Source organism: Xenopus tropicalis, chromosome 1, assembly GCF_000004195.4.
Source record: "Xenopus tropicalis strain Nigerian chromosome 1, UCB_Xtro_10.0, whole genome shotgun sequence".
Classification (NCBI taxonomy): domain Eukaryota; kingdom Metazoa; phylum Chordata; class Amphibia; order Anura; family Pipidae; genus Xenopus; species Xenopus tropicalis.
The window spans coordinates 153,272,964-153,294,096 of record NC_030677.2 but is presented as its reverse complement, the minus strand read 5'-3'; the positions used below and the strand labels follow the sequence as shown (position 1 = coordinate 153,294,096).

The 21,133-nt window shown below is 41.2% G+C and overlaps 1 protein-coding gene, 1 pseudogene and 1 gene segment (V, D, J or C); all 3 read right to left on the bottom strand.

Moving 5' to 3' along the window:
- Positions 1-6,133: 6,133 nt before the first annotated feature.
- On the bottom strand, positions 6,134-6,625 carry LOC105948249 (immunoglobulin lambda variable 5-39). Its single transcript, XM_012969541.3, has 2 exons — positions 6,562-6,625; positions 6,134-6,480 (listed from the first exon to the last, which is right to left on the bottom strand). The coding sequence occupies exons 1-2, from the start codon at positions 6,605-6,607 to the stop codon at positions 6,134-6,136; spliced, it is 393 nt and encodes a 130-aa protein (XP_012824995.2). The 5' UTR covers positions 6,608-6,625.
- A 2,139-nt stretch (positions 6,626-8,764) lies between these two features.
- Positions 8,765-9,256, bottom strand: LOC108645690. The segment is given in 2 exon segments: positions 8,765-9,111; positions 9,193-9,256. Coding segments are annotated over 2 exon segments (393 nt in total).
- Positions 9,257-20,655: 11,399 nt separating this feature from the next.
- On the bottom strand, positions 20,656-21,133 carry LOC116412306 (annotated as a pseudogene).

The window sequence follows — 21,133 nt, the reverse complement described above, 5'->3', positions numbered from 1 at the left end:
GAAAAACCTTCATACTGATTGTGTCTATCTGGAATCCCAAGAATCTGATGGATGTTACTTGATCGAGGTTTGACTTTGCCTTGTTGATGATCCATCCATGACTCTCCAACATCGCAACTGTCAAATCTCTCTGACAAGGCAACTGGGAATAAGAAGGAGCTTTTATGAGCCAATAGTCCAGGTATGGCACTACATAGACTCCCTGTTTTCGAAGAGCTGCTGCCAGGACCGCTATTACTTTCGTAAAGACCCTCAGGGCTGAAGTGATCCCGAAGGGCAAGGCCTTGAACTGGAGATGGTGAAGAGAGGAGCCTAATACTACTGCTATCCGCAGAAACCTCCTGCTGCTCTGATTAATTGGAATATGCAAGTAGGCATCTTTTAAGTCGATTGTGACCATAAAGTCTCCTTCTCAAAGAATGCCTAATGCTGACTTGACAGTTTCCATGCCAAATTTTTCTTTTTTTATAAATTGGTTTAGATACTTCAAGTCTATCACCAATCTGAAATGGCCCCTTTGCTTTGGCACCAAAAACACTCGAGAGTAAATTCCCCTTTTTCTTTCGGACGGAGGAACAGGTTCTAACACTGAATGAATTCTATTATAGCTTTTTCCAAAGCTGCTTGCTTGTTGTGGTTCGGCTTGATATTGTTGATACAGAACCTGTGTTCTGGAGGAGACTGGAAATTTATGAAGTATACTTCCTTTATTATACTGAGGACCCAGGCATCCGAAGTTGTCTCCTCCCAAGTCTGGAGGAAGAAAGATAGCCTGCCGCCTACTTCCCCCTGTCTTCTGGCGTAAGAATGACCCAGTCTTTCCCTGGTTTGCCTCTTTCTTTTGCTTGGACTCCTTATCAGCCCATCTTGGTCTGGATTTGAATCCTCTAGATCTGTTGAAATCCCTATCTGATCTTCTGGAAGAGCTAACGCATGGTGAAAACCTTCTTGAAGACGAACGAAAGGACCTCCTTTCCAAAAACTTCTGCTTATCTTGTGGTAAAGTTTTAACTTTACCCGTAACCAAACTCTCCAGTAGCTTATCCAGCAGGCTACCGAACAATTTCCCTGGCTCATAGGGGATAGATATTAAGCTGTTCTTTGAGGCTAGATCGGCTGACCAAGCCTTAAGCCAATGAGCTCTCCTTCCTGCTGTTGATAGTGCCATAGTTCTCACCCCCAGTTTTAGATTTTCGATGGACACATCACACAGAAAATCTGAGGCCAACTTAATTGAGCCCATCATATCCAGAATGACATCCCTAGATGTCCCTGCATCTATCTTTTCCTCCAAGGAGTTAAGCCAAAACTTAAGTGCTCTAGAAACTGCTACCGCCGCCAGAGCCGGTTTGCAAGAATTAGAACCTGCCTTATAAGACCTTCTCAGAGAGCACTCTGCCCGGCGGTCCATGTGATCGTTTATCACAGATTCCTCAACAGGAATTGTAGTCCTCTTGGACAATCTGGCAACTGGAATGTCCAACTTCGGGGGGGTCTTCCCACTGACCTATATCCTTTGACTCAAAGGGAAACATCAGTTTGAACCGTTTAGAAGCTTCTGGCTTTCTCCCCGGATCTTTCCATTCCTGCTCAATGATTTTTGATACAGAAGGATGGACAGGGAATGTGACTTTCTCTCAGAAAAAAATGGCAGCTGTTGTTTGTCAGATGCTACAGGGGGCACAGTCGTCTGTCCCATCACTTTATTTACTTCTTTGTCTAACTTTGAAATTTTTTCCACTGGAAAGAGAAAGAAATCCTCTTTTTGCTTTTTTACTTCATCAGAGGATGCGGATGATGAATCACTGGAAACATCTGTACCTACATCAGAATCAGAGGATTGGCATGAGACAGCAGAGGATACTTGAGGATTAGGGGCTCCCGCACCAAAGCTGTGAAACATCTCCTTAAACCAGGTAAAAAATATCCTCCATTTTATTATTTGATGATACTTGGACACACTGGTCACATTTTTCCTGCCGACAGTTATCAGGCAAAGGTTGCCCACAGCCTGAACAAAAGCAGTGTTTGGATTTCCTTCTCCTTTTTCCAGATGCTCTGGCAGGATCCGACATCTAAGGAAAAAGAATAAGGGACATAAGTACCCATATAGCAATTAACCAAACAATGAATGGGATGGCAAAGAAGGCTACCATAAGTACCTTCACAGCCTCAAACAGACTCTCAGCACTCTGGCAGCGTGACCACAGGGACTGCAAACACCAACAGACGGCAGCATATGGGAGGAGAAAAAGGCTTTAAATCAATTTTATTCCCTAAGGGCATAAAGGGACCCCGCACTCACCTCACCGATCCTCTGCAGCTCCAAAGCCCACGAGACGCGGCGCTCACCGATGACATCATCGCTCGCGCCCTCAGCCAGCGCATCGCGCCGGAACACAGCGCAGAGGCCTGACAGAGATTTCCCCTCTGCAAATGGAGCCGCCAGCCTTCTGCCGCCGCACCATCTCACACTGTCAGGTAAGCCTAAGGGAAGTTACTATCCCCTGAACAATCCACCCTCAGGTGATTGCCCATGCGGCCCTGGAACTCCTTAGAGCCTGGTTCTTCGGACCCCAGGGGTCCCCGTACTTCCTACCTAGATAGGACAGAAAAAAACACTGCTGGGGGGGAGCAAGGGGGGGGGGGGTCTAATATGGTATTGCTGATTGGTTGTTATTCTGTCCTACCAGGGATGGGTCCAGACCTTAACCCATTGTGTGCTGCCTGTAGGATGTCAAGAAAATTGTCTTTTTCAAACAGTCGCCGCAAAAACCCTACTTTAGGGAATTTTCACTGCGACGATTTGGAAAAGTTGAGTTTTCAGGCAAAACCCAGTGTCATAAATCCAAAATCTCTAAAGTTTCAAAACAAAAGAAAAATCTTCAAGGAAAGGAAAGGCACCTTAGCCATTGACTTCTACATGAACTCAGCAAGTTTAATCTGGCGAATTGTTGAATTCTGATTTATCCATTTAGATGCAGCTATAAAATCCCCCGATATGAACCCTGTTTGCGCGTGTGCAGTTTAAGCAGATTTTGTGGTACTTCCAACTGCACATGCGCAAGCAGGGTTCGTATCGACGGAGAGACCCAAAGTGTGTTCAGTTGTTAAGAAGACATTGGCCAGATATGCAGCTGCTGTTTTAGCTTGGGGTTAGTGATAGGGACAGATGTTAAACTTAGAACTTATGTGATAAGGGGGAGGTGAGGGGGGGTCAGGGCAGTGCTAGTTAAGGGGGCTTTTATAGCCCAGGGGGTATAGTTCTCCTTTAAGTAAACCCAACCTTAGTCACATCATAGAGCAACTTCTGCACAGGAACTTTTTGGTTCTGCTGACTCTGACTCTCTTCACTCACTTTCTTTAATCTTTGAATTATGGCTATGGTATAGGCATACAAGGCAAATGGCTGGGTGAGCAGGAGGGCCCACTGACACCTGGGCTCACCGGGAGTTTTCCTGGTATCCTGGTGGGTCAGTCTGACACTGGGTAACGGCACAAGTGGAGGCAGAATGGCTAACTCTGCTACCTCACAGCGCTGAGGAACATGTTGATGCTATATAAATTAAGAATACTAATTATATAAAGGGCTGCGCTGACGACTAATGTACATTAAAACTGTATTGCCTGCAATGTGGCTTTTGCCTCCCTGCTCAGTGCTGTGTTAATCACTGTTGGCTCTCAAATATTAAAACAGTTCTACAATACAGAGAAGCCCGAATGATTAAAAAAGGCTAAAAAAAAGCAATATAGATGAATAAGTAAATATTTGAAGGTGCTCAAATCATACAGAAATGGCAGATTTTCTTCAAAATAAGAAAAAATGTGTTGTAACTGCTTGTTTGTAGATGTTTAAGATACAAAAATCATAGGGAAATATATATTGTACTGCATTTTCATATTCAGGTGTTAGTAGATATGGGGACATTTACAAATCCCCCAAGGCAGAAGTGCAAGAGTACTAAGGGCCTAAGAGCATTCATGCACAGAGCAGTCATCTGCAGCCATCTTTGCACGACCCTAACTACTGTTGCGCTTTGTAGATGAGCCCTAATGTGTTCAGTAAAGTTTCATTACACTGTACTATCAGCTGGGAGATGTGCTGCTTATATATGTCATAGCCCAGGGAGACACAATACAATGTGCGGAAGCCTTGCACCGAGCTAGTGGCGTAGTGGGAGGGGCAGGGCAAACTACCATTATAAGGACAGAGCAGCGACTTCTGCATCTGATTCGCTACATTATACCCACCATGCTAATATCCCACATGTATCATTCCTTTGTGGTGTAAATTATCTCAGGAATTTTCCCTACAACAATTGTACAGGGGAAATACACCGGTAACTTTTCACAGATAATTTACTCCTAAAATTTGCCACATTTCACTTACGACAGTGTTTGTGTGGCTTTTAGTAAATATAAGTTGTGTAATCATTCCTGACAAATTGAGAGAAACTTTGGAGGAGTTACATGAGGAATAAATTCACATTGAGGCCAGGTTCTCACATGGAAACATGCCACTGGAGAGGGAAGATGGATGAGGTAGTTTATTTCATGACATAAACTTGAATCACATAGTCATGGGGTCAGCCTGAATGAAAATATGATGATAGTTGGATGCCCAAAAGTGGGCGGAGCTGTGAACAGCCAATGAGATTTTACCTACTGACTTGGCAGAAATCCAACCTGCTGCCATTCTCACAGTATTAACACCAGGGTCCCCAAACTTTTCACAGTTGGTCACTAGGAACTGCAGTTTTAGTTTTGAAAAGTGGGTGGAGTCACCAACAGCCAATCACATCTCACCTATTGATTTTTATTGGTTTGATGCCAGGGTTCCCTGGGTGACTAAGCATTCAAGTTTCTTTTAAAAGAGCAAAGTGGGAGGGGCCATCAACAACCAATCGAATTTCAGCCATTGACTTTAATGGGGAAATTGAGACTGCTGCCAATCTTACAGCTTTGAGGCTACACTTCCCAAACTTGAATCACATAGTCATGGGGTCAGCCTGAATGAAAATCTGATGATTGTTGGATGCCCAAAAGTGGTGAACAGCCAATCAGATTTTACCTATTGAAATTCAACCTGCTGCCATTCTCACAGTAATAACACCAGGGTCCCCAAACTTTTACAGTTGGTCACATATTCAAGGTTTTTTTTTTAATCTTTTTATTAAAGTGGGCAGAGCCACCAACAGCCAATCAGATTTCACCTATTCACTTTCAATGGGGAAAGTCAACCTGCTGCTATTCTCACAGTATTAACACCAGGGTCCCCAAACTTTGCAAAGTTGGTCACTGGGGGACTGCAGTTCAAAAATAGCAAAAGTGGGTAGGGCCACTAACAGCCAATCAGATTTCATCCATTAAATTTTATCGGTTTACATTTAAAATGTTGTCATTCTCCCATTATTTATGCCGTGGTGCCCACTGTTTGTCACTGGGTGACTTCAACTCAAGGTTAGAAAAAGTGGTTACACCCACCAATCACAATTTACCTATTGACTTTTATTGGTTTAAATTTTAACTGCTGCCGTTCTGTAAATATTAATCCCAGGGTCCCTAAACTTTGCAGAGTTAGTCACTGGGAAAAAGAAAAAGTGGGTGGAGCCTCCAACCACCAATCAGATGTCTCGTTGACTTTAAGCAGGGAAATTTAAATTGCTGCTATTCAGACACTATTAAAACCAGGGTCCCCAAACTTTGCACAGTGGTTTTTACTATATAACTGAGGTCCAAGGTTAGAAAAAGTGGGCCGAGTCAACAACAGATCAGTAACTTCACTTTTTCAACCCAACATGAAGTTTGTTCTCAAACTTCCCTTTCTAGTTAGAGAAATGTGATCACTAAGGGACTAGAGAGATTTTACCTAAAGCAGAGCAGGAGTTTTAATGCATTAATTGTGCATTTATAGAACTGTGTAATTATAGAACTGTGAAGCTTCTGTATAGTAATTGTTTCTGCAGCCTGCCCCTTTACACTCCTGCCCTAGGCCTGGGCCACTTTGGGCTATATAGTAAATCACCAATGCCTTTACTGAATTTTTGCAAAAGAGCTGTGACTTGAACTTTCCTTTTATATAATTGAAGTATTTAAAGTGAAAAAGATGTACCTGAACTTTTGTTTCAGTTCCTCACAGCAATACACCACTGTGCAACGTCTTGGATGGAGAATGCCATATAGCACAGTGATAATCTGCATCATCTTCTAGTAAGGCTCCTCTAATGGTTAAATAGCCAACATTATTAGGGGAATCTTTGGATCCAGAGAACCGATCAGGCACCCCAGCTCCCTGGTGTTTGTTAGAGTCTGAATCAAACCACAGTAAGTATCTGGGGCGATTCCCTGATTTCTGTTGGAACCAGTACACATTGCGATCACTGATGCTGTAACCACTGAGTGTGCAGGAGATTCTCACTGTCTCCCCCGGCTTCACTGATTCAGACACCGGCTGTGTTAGTGAGACTTGGGCGGCCGAATCTGCAACACAGAAACAGAAGTGTTAGAAACATTAAATACCAAACTATTATACAAAACCCAGTCTCCTCCAAGTGCTCTTACATGTGCAGAGAGAGGTGAGAGAGAGGAGGAGGGCAGCCCAGGACATGGTTCAGTACAGGATGGCTCTGCTACTATGGTACTGTATCTCCTATCAGGATCCCTATTAAATCCCTGCTCAGATCTGACCCCGCCCCTGTATGGAAATGAGCTCAGAGCTGCTGGGCACCTGCACCATTTGCTTTAATGATTTCTGAAGTTTAAACAATGTAAATTTTATGGGCTTTGGCCAAGTAGTGCCAGTAATAACTCAATCAGTGAAGGTAACCGTGCTGTCCAGGGTCAAAGATTCAGTTCTCAATCTCAGTATGCACCTCCACCAAAGGTTTAAGACAACCATAAATTGCTTTAACAAAGAACAACACCGCAGTGCATGCTGCTGAAAAGTGCTTTATTCACACACTATTTAACGGTGTGACTAAAGCACTTTTCAGCAGCATGCACTGCGGTGTTGTTCGCTATCAGTGGCTTTGTTAAAGCAATTTATAGACTCTTTCACATAAAACCTGCAATCTTTATCTCACATGTAAACCCCTGGCTACTCAAAACTACTGTTTCAATCATGTTTTAATTAAAGATTTCTATATGAATAAATGCACTTTATGCGAATCAGCTTGAAAAAGGAACTAAAATGTTCTGAAAGCTTGCTATGATTATCTTAGTTAGCCAATAAAGGTATCACCTTTATACCACTTTTGTTATTTTTTATTTCAAAAGGGTTACCCTGTAACATTTTTGCAAATACATATTAACATGTTTCTGCACTCCCTGAGATATTTCCATACTGCAGATATCCTGGTCACAAAGATGCCAACAGACCCCATGTCACTGGATCCAGCACTGGATTTTTAAAAGTTTTTTTCCATCTCACTGTAAATGGTAGCATAAAATAAGGTCTCAAAAATGGCCGGAGCAGATCATTATAATTCTCATAACATGGGGTTATAAGGGTGACATCTCTGAGGGCAGAGAGTGGCCCACCATTTGGGCATCTCTGCTATAGGTGCTGCGAAGACTGATCATACTTAAGGTGACCATACATGGCCCCATCTGTACAGTACCTTACTGATCCTAGACATCAATGCGGAAATTGGAAAATGAGACAATGTATAACAAGCTCTACGTTAACTTCAAGCAAACCAGTAAAATTACTGCATGAATAGTGATGAGCGAATTTTTTCGCCAGGCATAGATTCGCTGCGAATTTCCGCATTTCGCCATTGGAGAATTGTTTTGCGAAACTTCTGTCAAAATTCACTGCGGAAAAATTTGGCGCACAGATTTTTTTGTCTAACTATGCTCCAGTGGTGTAACTATACAGGAAGCACACCTGGGGAACAGGGGGTCTGAGGTCTGCTTCCTCTATAGGTCTAAGAAGTCCACCCCCCCCAGGCTGCATGGCCTGCACCCGGGCCCTGGTGCTTATAGTTACGTTATTGATTTGTTTTGGTGCTTAAAACCTAAGGCATGGCCTAAGCAAGTAACTTTGTCTCAGAAGCACTCTGCTTTTTGCCTTGTGCTGTTAAGGATCCAGGTATGGTATGGATTCACTGCAAAGTTCTGCATTTTGCCGCTGGCAATTTTTTAAATGAAACTGCTGCAAAAATGTGAGCAGTTTCAGGGACAGATTCGCTCATCACTACTAAAGGATATTAAATGCACTATGGTATTACTAACATGCAAAAAAGAGAAGATGCAGATTTGTTTTCGAGCAGTAGGATATTGAGATACCGTATGTTGTTTCAGAAGAGTAAACTGATTCTTGATTTTTTTTTTTTTAAAACCTCACAGCTTGCTATCCCAAATTGCTGTTTAAATGTCCCATATTATCCTGCACATTCTTGGTTCTTCTCAGCACCCTCTTCCTAAAAATCTAAGATGGCTGTGCGTTTTATGGTCATCTTGGATTTTTTACAGGAGCCAGCCAGAGAGAGACAGACAAGCAGTGTGGGAGCAGCAGGGAAGAAGAACTTGCTGGTGCTGGTATTCTGTTTGTGAAAGCGTAGGTAAAGGAACGGTTTCCTGTAGTAAATATACTGGCATGTCTTGGGTTACTTTCAGATTAACCATTTTATGTAGTAATTATTCTGGCACCTCTGGGGTTAAAATGGATACTCAACCTATTATGTATGTTTTGGTAAAATGGGTGTGGTATTAAGGGGTCTGTTCACAATGTGCATGTTTGTTTGCATTTTGTTTCAGTTCCTCACAGCAATACACCACTGTGCAACGTGTTGGATGGAGGATGCCATATAGCACAGTAATAATCTGCATCATCTTCTAGTAAGGCTCCTCTAATGGTTAAATAGCCAACATTATTAGGGGAATCTTTGGATCCAGAGAACCGATCAGGCACCCCATCTCCCTGGTGTTTGTCTGAGTCATAACGAAAATACAGTAAGTATCTGGGACGATTCCCTGATTTCTGCTGGTACCAGAACACATAGCGATCACTGATACTGTAACCACTGAGTGTGCAGGAGATTCTCACTGTCTCCCCCGGCTTCACTGATTCAGACACCGGCTGTGTTAGTGAGACTTGGGCGGCCGAATCTGCAACACAGAAACAGAAGTGTTAGAAACATTAAATACCAAACTATTATACAAAACCCAGTTTCTCCCAAGTGCTCTTACATGTGCAGAGAGAGGTGAGAGAGAGGAGGAGGGCAGCCCAGGACATGGTTCAGTACAGGATGGCTCTGCTACTACGGTACTGTATCTCCTATCAGGATCCCTATTAAATCCCTGCACAGATCTGACCCAGCCCCTGTATGGAAATGAGCTCAGAGCTGCTGGGCACCTGCACCATTTGCTTCATTTATTTAGAAATGTATTTATGGTATTTGGACAATAGTAGCAGGCAACATGCAGCCTTTCAAAGGCGTTTCACTTGGCCCTTTTCTAACTAAAGTACTACATTCACTCATTTCATAATAAGCATAATTTATGAAGTATGTGACAAGGAGCAAAGAAGAATTTTCACCATGCCCTGTGGATTTCACTAGTTCCATGACTAGTACCATGCAGTACCATGAATAGATAACATAAAAGACCTGATCCTGCAAAAACCTGTATGAAATAAAATAAAAATTAAAAAAAGCCACTCTCTCTCTATATATACAGCATATATATATATATTGTGGTAGAATGGCTCAACAAATGAGAGAAAAGGTGAGCTTTCCCTTCAAGTTCTCCATAGTGGGAGATGTAACCTTTAAGGGAGAGGATGATAAACCGAGAAGGTTTGCTCTGTTTAAAAGGTTGTGCTGTCTGGCCCTGAAAGCTATAGGGTTCTGGATAGAACAAGCGGATCAGGCGATCCATTCCTGTAGTCCAGCTCACCTATTGGAGCTTACTTTCCACAGGAAGGCTGTCCTATGGAAAAGGTATTTAATGGTATAGCAAGGTGTGAGACAGTCTCTCAGAGCAGGGCACAGAGCAGGAAGGATACCTCTCTGTGTTAGGACTCCCAGAGGGGCTGGGGGTGCTGCCTGCCACTGCCAGAAGCAGAGGGAGCCCAGATTTGAGAAAGCTGCCAAGAGACTGAGGATCTAAGGAGCTGAAAGGAAAGCCAGGAGGCTGAGCTAATCCCCCCCAGTGTTGTGAGTACAGGGGTGACCCCAACATTTATGTTTTCCCACTGGTAGTCCACAAGGGGCCCAGGTTAGTAAGGGAACCAATCTAATGTGTGAAGGTAGTGCCCAGAGGGCAGGATTTATTTTTATGATTTGTTTTGTATGCTGAAATGGGCACCCCTGTGTAAATAAACTGCCTTAACTCTTTTACTGCCAAGCACGTATGGCATACGTGCTGGCAGTAAAAGGGCTTAAATGCCAACGACGTGTCTCATACGTCGTTGGCGTTTAAGCGCTGCTCTCTGCAGCGGCGGCATGTGCCGCCGCTGCAGAGGGCTTCTAACAATGACAGCCCCCCTGGGCAATGTGCCAGGGGGGCTGTCATCAGGGTCCTGCGAGCCGATCGCTCGCAGGACCCTCCAGGAAGCAGCAGACGCGATCGCATCGCGTCTGCTGCTTCCTGCTTCCTCCCTCTCCCCCAGCGCCGGCCCAACTGAGGAAGGAGGCGATCGGGTCTTCAGGAACAGGTAAGGAGTTTTTTTTTTCTTGCATTTACACACTTTTACACACTTATACACACATTTACATACATTTATACACACTTACATACATTTACACACACTTACAGCACACATTTTAGCATTTTTTTATTTTTTTATTTTTTTTTTCATTTTTCACACTTTTATACACTTATTTACACTCATATACACACTTACACACTATCACACAACTTTTACACATGTACACACATGTATACACAAACACTTTGGTTTTTTTTTGTTTTGCTTTTTTTTTTTTTTTTTTTTCATTTTACCACTTTGTTTTTATTTTCTTTTACCTAAAAACTGTTTATTTTGACAGCGTAACTATTGGATCAGATATTCTGGCCACTAATTACACTGTCATGTGACTTATTTTGTTGTTTCACTGATTTGCACAATTTTTGTGGTCTTATCACATTTTATCCCTATATAAGTGTTCCTGATCTGTTTTTAGCGTAGCTTTGCCAGGTGTAACTTTGGTGTACAAAAACAACTTTACCTATTTTGAATTCATCAGAATGTGTACTTTCCAAAAATATATGGTTTTGTGGGGGTCTCTGTATAGTTAGGGGAAGTTTTGGCACATAATACACTGACAGGGGGCTCTGTGTGCAAAAGCTGAGCTGGCAGGCGAGAAATCCTTATGCGCTATTTTCATTTAGGGTTCAGTACATACTGCAGACTTTGGTATATCTATGCATATTGGGCATCAAACTGTTCAGTAGGCCTCTGGTGTTCCTATTTGGGGTGACTTGCCTTTGTACGCAAGAAATTGTGTGAGATAAATGCGACAAATTGCAACATTTTTAGGCGATTTTCTGAAATGTCATAAAAACCAATAACTTTAGGAAAGCTCTGCAGATTGGTACTTTGGTGTAGAAAGGACTCTTTACCCTTGTTGGATTTGTCAGAATGTGTACTTTCCAAAAATATATGGTTTTGTGGGGGTCTCTGTATAGTTAGGGGAAGTTTTGGCACATAATACACTGACAGGGGGCTCTGTGTGCAAAAGCTGAGCTGGCAGGCGAGAAATCCTTATGCGCTATTTTCATTTAGGGTTCAGTACATACTGCAGACTTTGGTATATCTATGCATATTGGGCATAAAACTGTTCAGTAGGCCTCTGGTGTTCCTATTTGGGGTGACTTGCCTTTGTACGCAAGAAATTGTGTGAGATAAATGCGACAAATTGCAACATTTTTAGGCGATTTTCTGAAATGTCATAAAAACCAATAACTTTAGGAAAGCTCTGCAGATTGGTACTTTGGTGTAGAAAGGACTCTTTACCCTTGTTGGATTTGTCAGAATGTGTACTTTCCAAAAATATATGGTTTTGTGGGGGTCACTGTATGGTTAGGGGAAGTTTTGGCACATAATACACTGACAGGGGGCTCTGTGTGCAAAAGCTGAGCTGGCAGGCGAGAAATCCTTATGCGCTATTTTCATTTTGGGTTCAGTACATACCGCAGACTTTGGTATATCTATGCATATTGGGCATCAAACTGTTCAGTAGACCTCTGGTGTTTCTTTTTGGGGTGATTTGTCTTTATCTGATCTTTATCAAGAAATTGTGAGAGATAAATGCGGCAAATTGCAACATTTTTATGCGATTTTCGAAATGTCATATAAATCTGCAAACTTAGGAAAGCTTTACAGCTTGGTACTTTGTAGCAATAAGAAATATTTACCCATTATAGATTCGGGGGGATGTGTATTTTCCAAAAATATATGGCTTTCTGGGGTGAATGTACTTTTTTTGTAGCATTATCCCACATAAAGGATGTAAATGTGTTGATTTTGCAGGAGCTGAAATGATAGATCATATAGGGGTATGTTCCCATTGGGGCCCCTACATGCCACATACTTAGGTAAACCTATACATATTGGGCATCAAACTGTTCAGTGGACCCCTGGCATTCAAATTCAGGGTGTTTTATCTTGGTACCTAATGCTATGTGGGAGATAAGATGCTTCAAAGTGGAAGCTTTGAGGGGATTTTTGGAAATGTCATCAAAATTGCTAACTTTAGAAAAGCTGTGCGGCTTGGTACTTTGGAGTAGAAAGACATGGGTACCCATTTTAGATTTGGGGGAATGTGTACTTTCCAAAAATATATGACTTTCTGGGGTGAGCATACTTTTTACTAGCTTTATCCCACATATAATGATGTAAATGTGTTGATTTTGCAGAAGCTGAAATGACAGAAATGACAGTATATATGGGGGTATGTTCACATTCGGGCCCCTACATGCCACATACTTGGGTAAACCTATACATATTGGGCATCAAACTGTTCAGTGGACCCCTGGCGTTCAAATTCAGGGTGTTTTATCTTGGTACCTAATGCTATGTGGGAGATAAGATGCTTCAAAGTGGAAGCTTTGAGGGGATTTTTGGAAATGTCATCAAAATTGCTAACTTTAGAAAAGCTGTGCGGCTTGGTACTTTGGAGTAGAAAGACATGGGTACCCATTTTAGATTTGGGGGAATGTGTACTTTCCAAAAATATATGACTTTCTGGGGTGAGCATACTTTTTACTAGCTTTATCCCACATATAATGATGTAAATGTGTTGATTTTGCAGAAGCTGAAATGACAGAAATGACAGTATATATGGGGGTATGTTCATATTCGGGCCCCTACATGCCACATACTTGGGTAAACCTATACATATTGGGCATCAAACTGTTCAGTGGACCCCTGGTGTTCAAATTCAGGGTGTTTTATCTTGGTACCTAATGCTATGTGGGAGATAAGATGCTTCAAAGTGGAAGCTTTGAGGGGATTTTTGGAAATGTCATCAAAATTGCTAACTTTAGAAAAGCTGTGCGGCTTGGTACTTTGGAGTAGAAAGACATGGGTACCCATTTTAGATTCGGGGGAATGTGTACTTTCCAAAAATATATGACTTTCTGGGGTGAGCGTACTTTTTTGTAGCTTTATCCCACATATAATAATGTAAATGTGTTGATTTTGCAGGAGCTGAAATGACAGTTCATATGGGGGTATGTTCACATTGGGGCCCCTACATGCCACCTACTTAGGTAAACCTATACATATTGGGCATCAAACTGTTCAGTGGACCCCTGGCGTTCAAATTCAGGGTGTTTTATCTTGGTACCTAATGCTATGTGGGAGATAAGATGCTTCAAAGTGGAAGCTTTGAGGGGATTTTTGGAAATGTCATCAAAATTGCTAACTTTAGAAAAGCTGTGTGGCTTGGTACTTTGGAGTAGAAAGACATGGGTACCCATTTTAGATTCGGGGGAATGTGTACTTTCCAAAAATATATGACTTTCTGGGGTGAGCATACTTTTTACTAGCTTTATCCCACATATAATGATGTAAATGTGTTGATTTTGCAGAAGCTGAAATGACAGAAATGACAGTTCATATGGGGTATGTTCACATTGGGGCCCCTACATGCCACATACTTAGGTAAACCTATACATATTGGGCATCAAACTGTTCAGTGGACCCCAGGCATTCATATTTAGGGTGTTTTATTTGGTTACTTTATGACCTGTAGGAGATAAGATACTATAGACTGGAAGCTTTGAAGCGATTTTTTAAAAAAAATCACAAATTTTGATAAAAAACAATAACTTTAGGAAAGCATTGCGACTTGATAGTTTGGAGTAGACAGACAGTTGTGCCTATTCTGTATTCCCCAGAATCTGTTCTTTCCAAAAATGTACAATTTTCTGGGATAAACCTTCTGTTAGTGGAATTTTGGCCTTGAAATCCAAAGTATGCAGTTTTTTTGGAGCAGTGCTTTGGGAATTTGGTAGTGTACTGCTGGGAGTTTTTGACCTATACAAGTGAGAAATCTCCATAAAACTATATATATTTGGTATTGGCACGTTCAGGAGACATGGGACTTTCCAAATCAGTTGTATATTCGTGCATAAAATAATTTTTGTTTCTAGTATGTGTGATTATATTATGGAAAATTTGATTTTTTTTGCATTTTTAGACATTTAGAAGCCTATATCTTGTTACAGAATTGGAATTACACAAAAATTCTACCATATTTTGAAAGCTTAGGTTGTTCTGAAAAAAACGATATATTGTTTTCCTTGGTAAACTAAAAGTCCCCCCGAGGAAAGGCCCCTAAAGTGAAACAGTGCAAAATGTTCAAAAACTGTCTGGCAATACAAGTTCCGCTTTGACCAAAATGGCTGGCAGTAAAAGGGTTAAAGCCAAGAAAGTGTCTGTCCTGGATCCCGCTAGTTTACAATATATATATATATATATATATATAGAGAGAGAGATTAAATAAAGATTGTTACAATTCGCCTAGGACAACTCCCATTGAATTCTACATGACCCAGAAGGCGTTTTGTTTTTTTGAGTTTTTGTGTAATTAGTAAAATTTACGATTTTATTAAATGATGATGTTATTAAATGGGCCCCTTAGAATTGTTTACAATCTGTTTATTAATTTTGATGTAGATATATTATGTAGACATAACCCTGTATTCCCTCACTTGCTAAAAACCATTCAACCCCATGGCAAAACTATCTAATGTATCAGCCAGCACAACTGATTCGGGGAGGGAATTCTACAACTTCACAGCTCTCACTGTAAAGAAATATTGAGATGGAACCTCCTTTCTTTTAATCAGAATGGGTGGCCTTGTGTCAGTTGGAAGACCCTACTGGTAAATAAAGCAGAGATTATTATATGATCCCCTTATATATTTGTACATAGTTATTGTATACCCCTTAATCTTTTTAGTGCCACAGGACGTAGAATCTACGTCCTGGGTACCAAAGTACCTAAGTGCCACAGGACGTAGATTCTACGTCCTGCTGCACTTCCGGATTCTTCGCTCCCCGCTCGTTCCCAAGCCTCTAGACAACAGTCAGAGGGGGGGAACGAGTGGCCCCATAGGAAATGTCAGGACACGCTGTCTGTGCGCTTTCCTGCTCTCCCTTCCCTCCCCCCTCCCTCCCTCTTCTGAATACTCACCATCGCGTCGCAGGAAGAAGCTGCAGTGGCTGCTGGGTACTTCCTCCCACCTTTAGAGGATCTCTGTGCCTGCTTGTCCCAGGTAAGTGTAAAAAAAACACACATACACACACATAATACACTAATACACACTTATACTCACACTTACACACAAACACATACATTTTGGGGGTGGTTAGGGGGGTTGGTGGGTTTCACACATTCAGAACACTTACACTTACACACCCTTACTTGCACACTCACACACATGTACACAAAACACATTTTACCATGTGTACACACTCACTTACACACTTATGTAATTTTGTCTTTTTTTTTTTTATCGCATCGTTTTTATTCTTGCCTGAAAAAAATGTTTTATTGCCATTGCGGATATCGTATTCGCTAACCGCACTGCGCAATACCTTTTGTGTATTATTTTGGTGTTTCTAATACATTTTCTGTCATTTTGGTGCATTTTTAGGTATTTTATTGCATTTTTAGCCATTTTATTGCATTTTCAGTTATGCATGGCTGTTGTTCGCTTGACTTTGTCTGGAAAACTTATTTGCCCTAGCCAAAATACTCAAACTGTTATTCTGACCGCAGATATTATTAGGCAAAAAAAAATGATTTTAGTGATTTTTTTTTTATTTTTATCAATTTTATTGCATTTCACATTGTTCTTTATTACTTGTCTTTGCACATGGATGTTTTGTCTGCTGTATTTCAATTTGGCATCCTGTGTACCCCACATAGTTTGGTAAATCTATGCATATTGGGCATCAAACTGTTCAGTAGACCCCTGGCGTTCATATTTAGAAAGTTTTATGTTGATACGTTACAAAATGTGGGGGTACATAATGAGGTAAAATGCAAGCTTTGTGACGATTTTCAGAAATGGCATAAAAACCGTTCTGTTTAGCATAGCTTTGTAGTTTGGTAGTTTGCAGTAAAAAGTTGTATTTACCCATTTTTGTTTTGTCAGAATGTGTACTTTCGGAAAATATATGGTTTTCTAGGGTGTCCATACTGTTAGGGGGTCTTATGGCACATAATACACATACCGGGTGCAAAAATTGCATGAGCCGGAGCATCTTATGTGAAAATTCATATGCACTATTTTTATTTGGGTGCCCCTGTATGGCACGTAGTTTAGCCAATATATGCATATAGGGCATCAAACTGTTCAGTAGACCCCTGGCATTCATATTTAGAAAGTTTTATGTTGATACATTACAAAATGTGGGGGTACATAAAGAGGTAAAATGCAAGCTTTGTGACGATTTTCAGAAATGTAAAAAAAAACGTTCTGTTTAGCAAAGCTTTGTAGTTTGGTAGTTTGCTGTAGAAAGATGTATTTACCCATTTTTGTTTTGTCAGTGTGTACTTTCGGAAAATGTATGGTTTTCTAGGATCTCCGTACTGTTAGAGGGTCTTATGGCACATAATGCACATGCCGGTAGCTTATATTGCAGCGTATACACTTTGTGTGCACTAACTGCCTTTTGGGGTCTCTAAATTCCAGATACATCGGTGATCCTATGCACAATGGGCATCAAACTGTTCAGTGGACCCTTGGCTTTCATATTTAGGATGTGTTTTCTTGGTACCTAATGTTATGTGGGAGATAAGTTGCTTGAAAGTGGAAGATTTGATGTGATTTTCAGGTATTTCATCAAAACCAACAATTTTGGGAAAGCATTGCGACTCTGTAGTTTGGAGTAGAAAGACATGGGTACCAATTTTGAATTCGTCCGAATGTGTACTTTCCAAAAATATATGGTTTTGGGGGTCAATGTATTTTTTGTGTTTTTACCCCACAGAAAATGCAGTAAATGTGTTGAATTTTCAGTAGCTAAAGAGACCTCTGGGGCAATCTCTATGCACTAACTTCATTTTGGGGTCTCTAAATGCCAGATACATTGGTGATCCTATGCACAATGGGCATGAAACCGTTCAGTGGACCCTTGGCTTTCATATTTAGGATGTATTTCCTTGGTACCTAATGTTATGTGGGAGATATGATGCTTGAAAGTGGAAGATTTGAGGCGATTTTTTTAGAATTTTCATAATTTTTTATAGAAAATGCTAAATTCAGTAAAGCATTGCCGTTTGGTACTTTGGAGTTGGAAGACATAGTTACCCATTTCGGATTCGTCAGAATGTGTACTTTTCAAAAATGTATGGTTTCCTGGGGTAAACCTAATGTTCCAGGATTTTTGGCTTTGGAATCTAAAGTATGCCGTATCCTGCTGTAATGCTTTGAAGATTTAGTAATTTACTGCTGGGAGTTTTTGATCTATAGAAGTCAGAAATCTCAATAAAACTATACATATCAGGTATTGGCACGTTCAGGAGATATGAGGCTTTCCAAATCAGTTGAATTTTTGTCCATAAAATAAAATATGTTTCTGGTATAAATCCCTATATCATGAAAAATAGCATTTTTTCTTTTTTTTTTTTTGTATTTCAAGCTCTAAATTTTGTTCCAGAAGTGGAAATACACAAAAACTCAGGCAGATTTGGCAAGCTCAGGTTCTCCTGAAAAAAACAATATATAGTTTGCCTACCTAAACTTAACCCTGCCCCCAGTAAAAGCCCCTAAATTGAGAGAGCACAGAATGTCTGGCCCTGAGGGAAACCGAAATGTCAAATTCAAAACCGAAATGTCACCAGGAGCAGTTTCTTTGCCACCCTACAGCGTAAGAATGTTATAGGGGCCTTAGATTGTAAGCTCCACTAGGGCAGGGACTGATGTGAATGTGTCAGTGCTAACCAAATAATAGATAATAAATATACGAATGAATAAACAGATAGATTAAAAAAAAATTGTTGATCTTAGGAGATCACACTTTTAACATTTCAAACACAATGCAGCCACTTTAATGAGGCTAGTTTGTAAGAAGCTAAAACCTACATAGGAGGGCATGACAGGAAAAATGACCTGTTAAAGGCGTCTAAACCCCAAATTTTCTGACTGCATATACTGTATGCTATCTGTTCTGTGCCGGCTCTCAGGTAGGAAATTAGGCAGGGAGTCGGATTTATATGCAAGTGGGTGGGGGGGGGGTGACAAGGACGAGGGTCTGCTTCACCTAGTGAGTATCCTCTGCGCCAGACCCCTTCGAAGATTTTTTGCAGGGGAGCCTGGTGCAGAGTAGTTATGCACTGCACAAGTGTTTTCAATATCTAGACACAAAGAACCAGAGAGTGTCCCTGGAAATTTGGCTCATATACTCACTTGCTGGGGGGCTATACAAATAACATAATAAAGGTGTGTTATGGTTATGGGTTTCGTAAGCACAGACCCTAAAGTACATGCTACCTTAACCATATCAAACCAAAAGCAGAACAAATCAATGAGATTGGGAAAGAAGCAAATATGCTGAGCTCACACTGAAGCAACTGCACTGACAGATGTGGGGTGAATTTGGTGTTTGATATTCAGTTGACTATAACATATTAAGTACCACAACAACAGTCTCTAATACTCAGGTAGACTGACACACTAGCTTACAACATTGTATTCTCTCCATCTTTAGCATACCTACATGTAAAATTACTTGTCTTACTCTCTCATATAATCTCTGATCATCAGGACATCTTGGGACCTCCATTAGCATCAGCTGTTTGTCGAAACATTGCCCTCTAGTGATAGGAAACTGGCAGTGATTTACCCAGATGTACCCATTTTTCATTTCAAGTCGTGAATAACAATGTAGGTAAAGATTTTAAATCATCTTTATTAAGACAGGAGGCCTATTGGATTTGGCGATTTGATACACTACATCCTTCAGGCTTGAATGAAAATTATAGCTTGTCTTGTTTTTTGTGAACTTTTGTAAATTCTATGGTACTAATTTTAGCACGTTTTTTCACAGATAAGAAAATGTTGGTGGGGGATTGTGAATGTGCTAGAGTTGAGGGGTTATAGCCCCTCCGGTAGTGAGTATAAAGAAAAATCTTTTTTTTACTTATGATTGAGGTAACTGTTCTCTAATCACTTCCACTCTCCCCTTTCCCCTTTATTGTGATTTAACAGGGGAGAGTTATTAAATATACAGTGTACTGTGTAAAGGGGTTTAAGAAATATGCACTTAGAAATGCCTTTTTTCAGGTACCCTACTTGACCTTGGTTTTCTATTGGACTGAGTTTTTATTTGACAACTGTTTTCTAATCACTTCCACTCTCCCCTTTCCCATTTTTGTAATTTAACAGGGGAGTGTTATTAAATATACAGTGTATTGTGTAAAGGGGTTTAAGAAATGTGCACTTTGAAATCCTTTTTTTTTCAGGTACCCTGCTTGACCTTGGTTTTCTATTGGACTGATTTTTTATTGGACTAATTGGACACTGGGAAAAGGGAGGTGGGATTGTCTTTTGCTATAAGTGTATGGTGTGCACTTTGAATTGTATCCTGACGAAGGGAGGGTGTATCCCCCCCGAAACGTTAATCAAGGTGGTCATAATAAATGGGGTAAGATCCCCGACTGCATATGTTTGTGTGTGCGGCTCCGTTACAGAAACAGTTTGATTGAGGATAAGGACCTGCCAGTCCTGCGGAAGGCTTGCACCACTATTGCAGTGAGTATAGCAGCGACAGGTGTGCGGCTTTAACAAGTGTGTTTGTCCCATTTTTCATTCAGACACACCAAGTACGGAACAGCAACACATGCAGCATGCATCAGGGCCCTGTCCTTACTGCCAGGTCTAGCTCCTCCTCCTGAGGCTGCACTCGTTACTGGGAGCAAGTGCTCCTAGAATGAACACCAAAGAGCATGCTTTTGTGCCCCTTATTTCTCTTGCACTTGCACTACCTTGGGTCAAGGATGACCCCTATAGACTCATAGAAATGTGATCACCAAGTGGCTAGAACAGGGAACAGGGGAAGTACAGGGATTTTACTGTATTGGCCTAGTTACTTTACTGGAATTTTGCAAATGAGGTGTGACTTTCCTTTATATAATTGCAGCATTTAAATTGATGTTAAAAAAGATGTATCTGAGCTTTTGTTTCAGTTCCTCACAGCAATACACCACTGTGCAACGTGTTGGATGGATCGTGCCATATAGCACAGTAATAATCTGCATCATCTTCTAGTAAGGCTCCTCTAAATAGCGAACATTATTGGGGGAATCTCTGGATCCAGAGAACCGATCAGGCACCCCAGCTCCCTGGTGTTTGTAAGAGTCTGAATGGAAACGTAACAAGTATCTTGGGCGATTGCCTGATTTCTGTTGGTACCAGCGCACATAGCGATACTGTAACCACTGAGTGTGCAGGAGATTCTCACTGTCTCCCCCGGCTTCACTGATTCAGACACCGGCTGTGTTAGTGAGACTTGGGCGGCCGAATCTGCAACACAGAAACAGAAGTGTTAGAAACATTAAATACCAAACTATTATACAAAACCCAGTTTCTCCCAAGTGCTCTTACATGTGCAGAGAGAGGTGAGAGAGAGGAGGAGGGCAGCCCAGGACATGGTTCAGTACAGGATGGC

What these genes read in the sequence shown, in the direction of transcription:
- LOC105948249 (XM_012969541.3), bottom strand. Translation starts at nt 6,607, where the DNA reads ATGTCCTGGGCTGCCCTCCTCCTCTCTCTCACCTCTCTCTGCACAT. An exon ending in TCTCACCTCTCTCTGCACAT is followed by an intron (nt 6,481 to 6,561) that starts GTAAGAGCACTT and finishes TCTGTGTTGCAG; the next exon opens with ATTCGGCCGCCCAAGTCTCA.